This window comes from Mchenga conophoros, linkage group LG7 (assembly GCF_057382185.1).
Source record: "Mchenga conophoros isolate Kocher_MC1m ecotype Shallow Benthic linkage group LG7, M_conophoros_male_GT1.1, whole genome shotgun sequence".
In the NCBI taxonomy this organism is placed as follows: Eukaryota; Metazoa; Chordata; class Actinopteri; order Cichliformes; family Cichlidae; genus Mchenga; species Mchenga conophoros.
In genome coordinates, this window is record NC_140532.1 from 49,302,074 (window position 1) to 49,314,522 (window position 12,449).

At 40.3% G+C, this 12,449-nt stretch overlaps 1 protein-coding gene across 8 annotated transcripts in view; it reads left to right on the plus strand.

Annotated features, from left to right (window-relative positions):
- The window catches only part of arhgap24 (Rho GTPase activating protein 24), an 89,082-nt gene that overhangs the window by 60,169 nt on the left and 16,464 nt on the right, over positions 1 to 12,449 (plus strand). For 2 of the 8 annotated variants that reach the window (XM_085279870.1, XM_085279872.1), the window contains one exon: positions 8,608 to 8,730. In XM_085279870.1, the coding sequence (XP_085135996.1) occupies positions 8,608 to 8,730 (123 nt within the window). Of the gene's footprint in view, positions 1 to 499; positions 693 to 6,061; positions 6,361 to 6,461; positions 6,604 to 7,407; positions 7,485 to 7,579; positions 7,672 to 8,607; positions 8,731 to 12,449 lie in introns of those variants that run through there. The other 6 variants (XM_085279874.1, XM_085279875.1, XM_085279871.1 and 3 more) reach the window with 6 other exon arrangements.

Consider the following 12,449-nt stretch of genomic DNA (forward strand, 5'->3'; position numbering starts at 1 on the left):
TACACCAAAGATTTAAGGTTTTTAGTTTTGATAAATCAATTGCATCGACTGATATAAAGTGGAGTAAAAAAGCAGAAGTTTTAGTCTCGTACACAAACTCTAAATGTTGTTTATTTTGTCATTAATGCCTGATTGCACATTTGAAAGGTCAATATGATTACATCATTATAGTCTTAATGTTAAAAAAGCATTGTGGTGGGAATGGGAGATTCCATGTTTGCACATGGGGGTCATGCCCTCTGGAGAACCCTGGCCTCTGTTAAGCCTAAGCCTTCAGAGAGCTCTACCTATTGTTCCCATTACAGTGCTCTGCAGAAGTTTGTGGATGTGTGTGTGTGTGTGTGTGTGTGTGTGTGTGTGTGTGTGTGCTCACCAACCTCCCCCTGCTTTTCCAAATCCCCCCTTCCCACCCCCTCCCTCCCATTTCTCTTTCACACCCTCTCAGCTGTGCTCACTCACTCATTCTGAGCCGGGCCAAAAACTGGCAGAGCAGCTCCTCCAGTCAGAAACTCCCGTCCTCACATTGACTCAGACAGCCAGGACTTTGTAACTCATTCAGGACGCCTCTTTATTCCCCCCCTCCTCCAACCCTGGGTTTGCCGGAGATAACGAACGAGGGATGGAGGTGGTTCATCAGTCGATTCATAGCTTACCCCTGTATGGATTAACTAATTTATTGTCATCCCATCAAGGTAACAGTAATGAGTTTATTATTTGAGCCTTTTGAAAGCTTTTCTATGCACAGCCTCTGTCCTGCTACTGCTTAAGTATTTCCTTAACTTGTTTACTACAGGCTTCTTTGTTACAGCTGCATGTTTAGACCATCTGGAGATGATATTACTCATGAGTGAAATGGACCCTGTAGATAAGGGTACCAACAGTCATAAACAAAAGATGAAAAAGAAAATGGGAGCAGTGGTTTTTTTTCTTTTTGTTTCCGCTCTTAATACTCATCATTCCGTATGAATGGACAATTCGCTTTGCCGTGTAGCGTAGCTCGCCAGCCAGTGACCGACTTCCTGTGATGTTAGAGTCATTTATGATGACCTCGGAGAAGACTATCATTAGACCTATTATTGAATCTCAACTTGCCCCTGCTTGCACACAAACAAGACGACTGCAGAAGACAAAAGAGAGGAGACGCTGATGTGCTCCTTTTAATCTCAACATGGACACACACAGGCTGGGAGAACTATGACACATATTTTTGTCATTTATCACTAAACAAGGTAGTTACAGTGTCTGCATTGTTTTCTCTGCCAGCAGCAGCTGCTTCCTCCACTTGGCAAGATGTGCAGTCAGGGTCTGGAAGAGCTTAACATTTCACAACAAGTCTGCAGACAAAAATCTATCCCATGTTTGTGTGTACGGAATATTTAGCTCATTTTGGCCCCTTTTTTAACACCTACTGTGCTCCCTTTGCCTTAATTTTTTTTTCTATGTGGTTATACCGCAGGACTGAGGTTTGCAATTATCAATTCAATGGACTAAAACTGCTTTGAAGATATGGAAATGTCATACTGTTAAGGTTTGCGTTCTATACGTTTAGAACCACATTACATTAATATTTTAGCATTTTTAATAATAAGTATCTTATTTTTCGACATATGTGCAAGAAAACCGATATGCTGTTTTCAGATCTTTTCTCCACATGTGAGGCTACAACTGCTAGGTAGCTTTTTAGCTTTGCACAAAGCCTGGAGGCGGGGAAACAGATGGGCTGTCTGAAGGTATTTAGGGGGGAAAAAACTCATTTTGACAAATCTGCCTGCCAACAACTCAAAAGCATATAAACTTTAAATCAAGTTGTGTTTTTACATGAGTTTATGTGCCAGACAAAATCATTCTGCTAAGCTAGCGGTCATCATATTTGATGTAAAATATATTTATATGAGAAAGATGTCAATCTTATAGTAACTGGAACTTTCCGAAATATATAACTGAAGCCAAAAGACAGGCTTTTCACATCCACTTATATTATATGTTTACTATTCATGTAACCTATCATAATACTTGATGTAACTACAGGGTGTGAGTATCCTGGGCCATTCATGCCTGGTAACATATTACTGTTTATCGGCACAAAACATAACCATATATTGTATGGTCTTTATCCACACTGTGGCGCTCTACATAGATGCACTCCACTGTGGCTCCTAGAGGGCTCAGTGAAGACATGCAAGTCAAAGTGAAGTGCACGGGGGATCCAGGTATTTGTGAGCAATTACAGCACAGTGGGATTCTTTGTTGTCTCCCACCTGTTTTGAGCCATTAGTTAAAGACTATGTGCAGCTGGTTTGGCCACCTATTAAAGCCAGTGGTTACAGCTGGAATGAACAGTTGTTAGCCGTTTGCACTGAGCCCATCTAAGATGGCCTGCCATTCACATGTAAAGGTAACTGAACCTGATCCCAGGTTGTCAGTGAGAGGCTATAGTTTTGTTTGCAGATGTGCTCTCAAGTTGTTAATGTAGTTTATGCACAGCTGCAAGAAAAGTTTGTGATCCGTTTGGATTTTTTTTGTCCAACTCATATGGACGAACAGTCTGACTGAACTGAAAATCCACTGAAAGTTGTCTATGTTATTGCAGAACAGTGTGTGAAGTTTAAAGGAGCTGCAGCGCTCCCTACCAGAGTTGTGTGCTGGAGCTGACTGTGTTATTATCCCATCTCTGTGACATTATACAGATCCTAGAGGAGGAAAAAAAGCATCTGAAACTGAATGTTTAAAGTAGTCTGAAGCTTTACCATTGTCCTCACAGAGGGCACATGTATACAGTCTGCATATATTCTCACCAGTATTATAGGTCAAGATGTTGAACATGAAGACAAAACTTGCTCCACCAGGCTTTATATTTGAGGTTTTGGTGTGTGTGCAATACCATACTTATTTAAACACAGTGTTTCACATTCTGTCAGAAAGTTGAACATTTGCCTCATCTGTTCACAGAACGCTGTTCTCAAAAGAAAAGGAGTTTATTGCAAAGCTGTCTGGTTGCCAATTCTCCTTGCAGCTGCATGCAGTTCAGTTTAGCTGTGTCTTTCCTGTGTTTGTTGCTGTATCAGGTTTTGGGGTTGATTGTATTAATCCTCTGTCTGGTAATGCTGATCTTGAAGTAGCAGATGAAAGCCTAAACTAACTTTTGGTACGTGCTCCACTGCAGAGAATATCACCAGTAGAGTTACTGCTAAAACATGAAAAATATGGTGTTTTCCCTTCTCCTTAACGTTTCTTCTATGAAGTCTCAGTGTGAACAGGGAATCTTAATGTCTATGTCTCACTGAATGGAAGCTGCTTCTGAAGTAAAGGTCTGAAAGCTGAGGTTTTCTTTCTTTTTTCTTTTTTTTTGTAAAACTTTGGAGCAGTTTGCCAAAGCATGGCAAATCAGGCAAATTGTGAAAGCTGCCACGGTTGTCTCTTCAGGTAAAGTCGTGTTATACATGAAGACCGTCTCTGCATATGAACACCTACTGAGGTTGATCTCATTTATAAAGTCATAAAAGTGTTTCTGTTTTTTTAACATAGTATCAGCCCAAGAATTGTATGAGAGAAATACTTTGTCCGTAAAAGAATCAGTCAAAAATTATCTTAATTTATTATAGTCAGAATTTAACCGGTGGCTCATGATTTGTGAGCTAAATGTTAATTTCTTTCTGAAGTTAATATTATTAATTATTTACCACCATTTCCATGCCACTGAAAGTAGATAAGAATAGTTTTAGGGCATAAATCAGTGATTGACCTTTGCATGCTGGGAGACGATGGGATTATCTGAATGCTCTGTGCTTCTAAATAGTAAGATTCTCCAAACACTTACCACTTGAGCCCTAAATAGTTTATATTCTCCATGTGCTAAGTGAGTGTGACATCTCACCCAACCTTATAAACTGAGGCCAACTTAGGCCGCTATGGAAGAAAGCGGATCATCAACAGGAAATGACAGGAGGAAGAGCAGTGTGCTGTAATGCCCATGGTATGCGGTTTAATCCTGTTGCACGCTTGTTTAACGGCTTCACAACTGTTGTTTCCGAGAGGAAATGCTCTGTCTGTCCATGCAAGTAATGGAAGGCTGATTGATTTTAAATGTGGACAGAGGAACTCAAAGGGACACCAGGGAATTGCAGTTACTTTGCATGACAATTAACGCAAACAATGCTGGCAGGGTGGAGATGCCTCTGAGTCAGAAACCTTTCTGGCCAGTGGGAGTGATTGGTGTAACTGTGGGTAATGACTCAAAGCAGTGGTTAAGAATAATCACATGCTCAGGTTGAGAAATATGTCAGGTTGACCTTGTTGAGGCAGTTTGTATAAAGCGTTACGCATGCGTCATTTCCTTGATGCTACAGCCTAATTAATTATTGCTGTTACACTGGACCTGCTGCTGCATAGTAAACCGATTCATCATTTGTGCTTTAATGTGCATATATGGATTCATTTTAGTTTCTTAAGATTGGGTTCTCTTTTTGAAATATGCAGTGTAAAGTTATACGAATCAAATCAGCTTGTAATACAAGGCAAAAAAACCCAACTTTTTTTTCTTTGCCTTGTTCAAAGGTCGTGTACCACATGAAAAGACCAAAATTAAGAAGATTTAATTGTTAACTAGTATGCATTATAGGCAGCTTATAAAAGAAATACATCAGTGAACTACACTCATAGACTGGATGTCTAGTCATCTTAGGTATCACAAGCAAGGGGTTGAAGTGCCTGCTCATACAGTAGTCACTTCTTTAGTATTGATTTTACTCCATAGTGAACTAAATTTACAAAATGTACCTGATGCTAAATGCTAAAACTAGCGATTCAGATCAAAACTTCATCAGCTCATTACCAGTTGGGTGATTTTCTTATTCGCCTTTATATAATCCTACTTGTTTTTGGATCCATTGCCCCCTGCAGGCCATTAGAAAGAATGCATCTGTAGGCACTGTGGCTTAGTGTTTCACAAATAACTCTGCACAGTAAGTCGTCTTGATGCATGCTCAATCATACAGGTCTTCTGTTCATCTGGATGTAGCGTTTTCACTCATCACTCATCCAAGTGACTTGTTCAGTCTCAGCTGACTGCAGGTTTCCCCAAACAGTACATTTGCACAGTGACTGAAACTAGCCCGCTGAATGAACACTGGGCTTTGAGGTGAGTTCCTTGATCATTAATATGCAAATTGTCATAACTATTGATCACCAACCACTGATCAAAGCCCATTGATCAATGGCCATGAGAACCATTCACAGAGAGTTGGGGAATGGCTGCAGTATTCGCATCTGTATTGTCTGCTTTAAGTTTAAAATGATATCATTCAAATCAATTCAATTCAATTTTATTTATACACTACCAATTCACAACAGTCGTCTCAAGGTGTTTGAGGTGACTGTGATACAAGAGTAAAAACGAATGTAAGGCTGTTACACAGTTACAAAATATCCCATTTGTTTCTTTAGTGTTATATTTGAGGGTATAATATATTAACAATGCTTTGACCTTGATATGTCACCACATAATTACACAAATAAAATGTATTCCATTTACAATGTTCTTCAATTTGCTGCTTAGGTCTGCTTTACATTTTAAATTATATCATATTAATGTCAAAATGTAACACTGATAGTCAACTGCAACAAAAATTTGAATAATGTGCATTTATTTCTAAAAATGTTTGATTTTATAGCATAATTTATTAACAATCCTTCAACTTTGATATGTTACCTCATAGTTGCAAAAATAAAATACATTATATTTGTGTTGTTGTTTAATTGGTTGCTTATGTCTGCTTTACATCTAATATTATACAAACTAGCCTCTGCCACTTTTTCAAATTCTTCATTTCATATTTACACGGTGACAAGATTCCACGGCATATACAGAAAACATTTGGTGAGCGTTAAGTTACTATGTTGAATGTGACACGTGAAATAAATGTAAATGGAGAATGTAACATTGGATATATGACGTTAAAAATGAATTGAAATTGTAGTGAGCCATTTGGAATGACCTATGCCTTCAGCAGGAACAAGTGAGTTCAGTACTGACAACAGGGGAAGTTGGACCATAAGGAGTAAATCATTCGCCCTGGAACCCGAAACGGCTTTGCACGGCCCTGGTCGCCACAGTCTCACACGGTGTGTCGGAAACAGTAGGCACACTCAAACCCATCGATGTGGCGCTCTCACCCGCTCTTTGAATTAAAGCTAATATTTATCCCCCGCTTTCTCGAGTTTGCTACACGGAGGACTCCGTGCTGGATTAAAAGCGGAGGCGCGGTCTCGCAAGCGAGAAGTGTTTTGGAGCGACGGAGCTTTTACGCCGGTGGCCAAAGAAACACTCCCATGTGCGAGCACGAGTGAGCGCCTCGGTTACCGGTTAGTCACCGTTTTGGTTCTGTTTTCGTTGACAAACAGCCTCACTGAATGACTGACCGACTGCGTGTCGCAGGTCGAGGGAAGGTAAAATGACGCTGCGGTTGTGATTTGTGCGGTTGGGAGGTGAGCTAAAGCTGCCGCTTTGTTTTTGTTTTCCTCGTGAATGGCCACGTTCAAACATTTACTGGAACGACCGAATAAGTTTTCTGCACGCATAAACACAAACGTCAAGTGTCTTCAAAGGTAAATATGTGGGCGTGGCAAGGTTAATGAATCGTATCCGCTTCGCGCAAAGTGTAATTAATTAATGGGAACTCTGCGAACGATCAATAGCGGGTCGTGACTAATCACTGGATTAGGAAAGCGAGAGAGCGCATTAGACTACTGTGAGAATGACTCTTAGTTTCTGGATACCGATCGAAAAATGGATCAAAACTTAAACGACTTTAATGTGAGAGCCGAATTGCAAACCTTTGCAAGCATTGATCAGGAACTTTTACTCTAACGGTGATTAACGGATGCTTAGATTGATTATCAATAGGTTAAACAGCTACACGTACTGCTGTAATGATATTTAGGAACCATATGAACATTAGCAACCCGCCAGATCTTTTATTTTATTAATAAAATGGTTTAAAGAGTGGCTTCAAACATAACTACTTTTATGATTTTTATATAGAATCTAATAGTTGCTAACTAAAGGTAGCCCCCTATTGGATTAGTTTGTGTTTTATGGAACATGTAACCTTAATTGTCATCCTTGACTGTTAATGATGAGGTAAATTTAATTTAACTTAATGATTGAGGTGTCTTCAAAGTCTGAATACTGTCAAATTTGGCAAAATGTATTTGCTGTATTGTATTTTTTGCTTGTAAAACATTGTTGGGTATTTTAGTTAGATTTTTGTGTAATCTTTACTGTATAAAAAGGTCAAAATTGTAGCAACTTGGTGAAGTCTACCAGCCAAAACACATACGTTTCAAGTGTTCCTGGAGTTTGGGCCTCTTCCAATTTTTTTTTTTCCTCTTCTCCATGCAAATTGGAAGTGATGAAGTTGTGCCAGGAACCTCTACTCTGCTTATTTCAACTGTATCAAACTGATTAGCACAGTTGGGGAGTGCTGGTAATGTACCCGTAACCTTGAGGTCATGCAAAAGTACAGCAAATGTATTGTCCTTAGTTAGGAAGACAAATTTCCTTTTTTTACCTATTCTTCAGGACACAGAGAACCCCACCCCACTAAATTGATACATGCTGACACATGCTGTGATGTCTGTGCTGTTAGTCATGGGATTTTGAGAAGCCTACAGGTAACAGAAGGCGCTTTTAAATTTACACACTTCGTAACGCGATACTAGCCTTGCATTTTTAACTATTGCACCAAACTGACAGCTCAGGTGTTGAAAGCACTATTTATGCAACATTCACATTAAACACATGCATGACTCTCTGTGTGAGCCAGCAAACAGTTTAGGCATCTCTTTTTATCTCTTTCTTTGTATCACTTCATTAGGAGTAAACCTTGCCCCCCCCCCCCCCCCCCCCCCCCCTGCTGACCTGTCATGTTGTGTTCTAGTCTATTAATAGTTTTCATATGCAACATGCAGATTTCATCCATCTGATGCGATCACTGTGGCAGGATCCCTGGTGGTCAGAGTCATAAATAATTAAACTGCTAGTCTGACGCCTCATTTGTCTTCTTAAGAGCTCGTCTCTTCTGCAGCAGGCCCGCTGCATCCCTGTGAAATGCAGCAAGTTGTTTTGTTTATCTCGATGAAGCTGATGTAAAGGCTCTGTTGTCATAGTGATCACTGCAGCCAGATTGGTTATGTGAAACAGGTACAGTCTCCACTTCAGTCTGTCTGGTATGACATGACAGGAGAGTGCTTGTGGCCATTATCCACAGGTTAAATCAAGATACAGAGCCTGCCTCTAATGGAACATGCTGAGAGACAAGCATTTGCCTTTGACTGTGTGGTGCGCGTGTTTCAGAAGACGTATAGTTGTGAAATGGAGTTCAAGTAATTTATGTCAAACAAAGACATTTAATGGCAACCTTGGTTACCAGAAGGTCTTATCTTGTCATTAGTCTCTGTCCGTTCAGAAATGTGTTTTGCAGCCAGCTGGTGATTTCTTGTCGTGCTGAAAAACGTTATTCTCGATTCATGTTATTTTAGTTCTTGCTGGAGAGCGTGCAGTTTTGGATCTTGCATCATTTAAATTTTTCCTCCCATTTATTTATACAGGTGGAGAAAGAGAGCGGATGACAGCCAACCATGAGACCTACCTTCTTATGGCCAGCACCCAGAATGACATGGAAGACTGGGTGAAGACAATCCGAAGAGTCATCTGGGCGCCTTTTGGTGGAGGTTAGTACATACTATTTTGGTTTCCAACAGTTGTGAAACGAAGACGTTGAAGATGTTTTGTCTCCAGTAAATCCAGCCCACATCTTCTCTTCACAGCATTGTGCTCTAGCCCCTACCTGAACGTATAAACTCACTCTGTGTTTGGTCAGCAAAACCCATTTTGGACAAGTAAAAGTCTTAATATATGAATATATTTATACAATGTGCATACCTGTGGAACGTGCATTCAAAGTTTACCTGCTTTATTGTCATTTGAATTATATCAGAAGTAACAAACGATTGTGATGCAAAAACACAGATGAATATATTTATACAATGTAGATATAGTTGAGATGACCTGCTGAATCTCGCACTGAAGATCAGAATGGAGGAGAAAAGAGATTTAAGTGACTTTGAAAGTGGAATGGTTATTAATGCCAGACAGACTGGTCTCAGTATTTCAGAAACCATTGATTTACTGGGATTTTCCCACATAGTTGTCTCTAGGGTTTACAGAGAATGGTCTGAAAAACTGAAACTACCCCAGATTCTCTGGGTAAAAATGAATTGTTGATACCGCAGAAGACAATACCAGACTACTTCAAGTTCATAGGAAAGCAAAGTAATTAAAATAACTACTAGTTGCATATTTTGGATATGCTCTTCTGCATGTCCAAGATATGTACATCTGAACACACAGCGTATTAGTGGTAACATTTATTTGAATTATTCTGTTTTTAACTGTTTGAATGTGTAGACATCAGCAAGACAACCTGCAGAAGTTCAAACACAGCTGTAGAAGGGGGACGAAAGGTGATTTAAGCGACGTTGAATGTGCCATGGTCAGTGTTGGTCAAGTTACTTGAAAAAAGTAATCAGTAACTAATTACTGATTACTTCCCCCAAAAAGTAATCCCGTTACTTTACTGATTACTTATTTTCAAAAGTAATTAATTAGTTACTTAGTTACTTTTTAAAAACACGATTTACAACCTGAAGAGGTGATAAAGCGATAGATCTTTCAGCCCAATTCTACTTTTTCTGCATAATCCATCATACAAAATGTAATCAAATGGAAAAGTCTCTTTTTTTTTTAACTTGTTTTATCAGTTTTAATCTTTTAACTTTATGCATCAAGCAAAAATTTAATTATATGCAACATTCTCTGACTTGAATAAATTAGTTTAGGATTTAAACCTATTTTCTGCACATTCCAGCCCATAAAATAAAATATTTTCAGTGTTTACACTCACTCTGTTTTACTTGCATCAAATAGATGCAAGTAAAACACAGCAGAAAATAAATAAAGTCAAAGACTAGCGGTCCTGTTGCTCTATTTTCACCGTAAAGCAGGACTGTGGTAGGCGGAGGTTTACCCTGGTGCAGGTGTGCCGCGGTCAGTTGAAGAATCCACGAGTTTCTCTGTGAGTTTCCCATTATGTCGTTGCGCTCTCGGTGCTTGCTTGGAAGTTTAGGGATTTTTTTCGCTGTAAAAAGAAGTTTTCTTCCCACGCACGATGGACGCTAATGTTTTTGTCACTTTTTACGGAATCAAACTCAAAGTAAGGTCAGTACTTCCACGCTTTAAACGCTGCACGCTCATACTCTCTCCCACAATCGATATGTGGTCCATTGTTGATCTGCACACAGCTGTTGTCACTAACGGCGCACTCGCTTACGTCACTGTCATGAGACATTCTCGCAAAAAATCACGGTTTTAGTAACGCAGTAACGCAGCGTTCCTACGGGAAAGTAACGGTAATCTAATTACCGTTTTTGCAATAGTAATCCCTTACTTTACTCGTTACTTGAAAAAAGTAATCAGATTGCAGTAACGCGCCCATCTCTGGCCATGGTTGTTGTCCAACACAACCGTCCTTATGGTTTACAGAGAAAAAGAGTAAACCTCAAGTGAGCGACAGTTCTCTGGCAGGAAGTGTCATGTTTTTTCTAGAGGTCAGAGGAGAACGACCAGTCTGCTGAACAGTGATGCAAAAGAGCATTTCTAAATGGACAACACATTGAACTTGAAGCACATGAACTGTAGCAGCAAAAGACCACACTGACTGCCACTCCTTCCAGCTGAGAACAGGAAACTGAGGCTGCAATTCACACCTACTCTTTAAAATAGGAAAACAGAAGATTTAAAAAAACAATAAAGCATTTCCTCATCAGATGAGTCTTGATTTCTGCAACATGCAGAATTTGGTGTAAACAGCATGAAAGCATAGATTACTTGTATCAAATGATCAGGCTGCTGGTGGTGATGCAATGGTGTCGGGTATTTTCTGGGACACTTGGACACCATGTCCATCCCTTCATCATCACTGTGTACCCTACTGATGGAAGCTTCCATTAGAAAGACATGCTATTTTACAAAGCTCAAATAATCTCAAAGTGGCTTCTTGAACTCGGAGTGAGTTCACTGTAACGAAATAGCCTCCACAGTCAGCAGATCTTAAATCCATCACCTCTGGCATGTGGTGGAACGGGACAAATCTGCAGCAACTGTGTAATGTGGATGTTTCAAGCAGCAGTCTATGGCACAAAGAGCTGGTAAAGTCCACTGAGTATAAAATAAGAGTGTGCTGGCATTTAAAACCTTTTTTTCCCCTTGTGGCATCATGGCATGTGTTCCGGGTGGCATTATCACAGTACTTGGCCATTACTTGACATAATAATGTTTTCAGTGTCTTTTGAAGTATCAAATCCAAGTCTGTGCTTCTTGAATCTCCACATAGCATTTTTGTTTTTCATTTCTACCCAGCCTGGTCATGTCATGTAATAAAGGAACACAAATGCATTCTATAGCGGTTACATGTGTCAAGTGAGCTGAAATCTAATCATAAAATAAGCTGTGAGTCATCGCTCAAGTGCATGATGCTGTAATTGTTCTCATGAAGTTGTTCCTGACTTTGGAATTAGCGTGCTGATTACCGAGCCTCCCGCTGCGCCGCCGTGGTTTCGTTATCCACCGCCTTGGCAGACACCGGCCTACTTTGTGTAAGAACAGGGCACAAGTGCAGCATTTGTAACTGGACAGCCAGTTCAGGCAGCTCTCAGTAACAAAATGAATAGAGGAGGCAGAGCTGGCCCCTCTGTTTTCAGTGCAGGCAGCTTGATGTCTATTGCAGCTGACTGCTCTTCAAAAGGATGAGCCATTCGTCAAAGATACCACACGAAAGGTGGCTCCATGCTGGACCAGAGCCAGGCTGTCTTTGTCTCTGTCATGCACACATATACAGAGCCCAGACACATGCGCGCACACACCACACACACATATTCCAGCTTTTCACATTTTGCAGTAGCAGCAGAAGCTAGCTGAGCACGGATTGGCTGACGAGTGATCCTGAAGTGTGGTGAAACTCTGTTCAGTAAGTGACAGGAAGGCGGCTGCCAGAATGAATGAGCCCCCCTTGAAACCTTTACCGTCATGCTGTGATGCCACTCGCTGCGATGTGGCATTAACCGCAACAAACACTTAAGCAGGAAAGAGTGTGAGATGTGCAGCTGCGGCTTTTCCGTCTGGATCTTTGGAGATCTGTGTCATGGTAAATGTCAGTTGTCTTTTCGTAGTTTGGGGAAGTGTTTGAATTTGAAAAGAGCTTCTTTTAATATTTTCAAAATGCCTCATTTCCAAGCCATGTTCCCTGTGGTAAATGTCAGCTATTCCAGACTGCTGTGCCATTTCTGTCCAGTTTTGTCTGATCCCTGTGCCAGTTCAGTAATAGTGGTGGTCA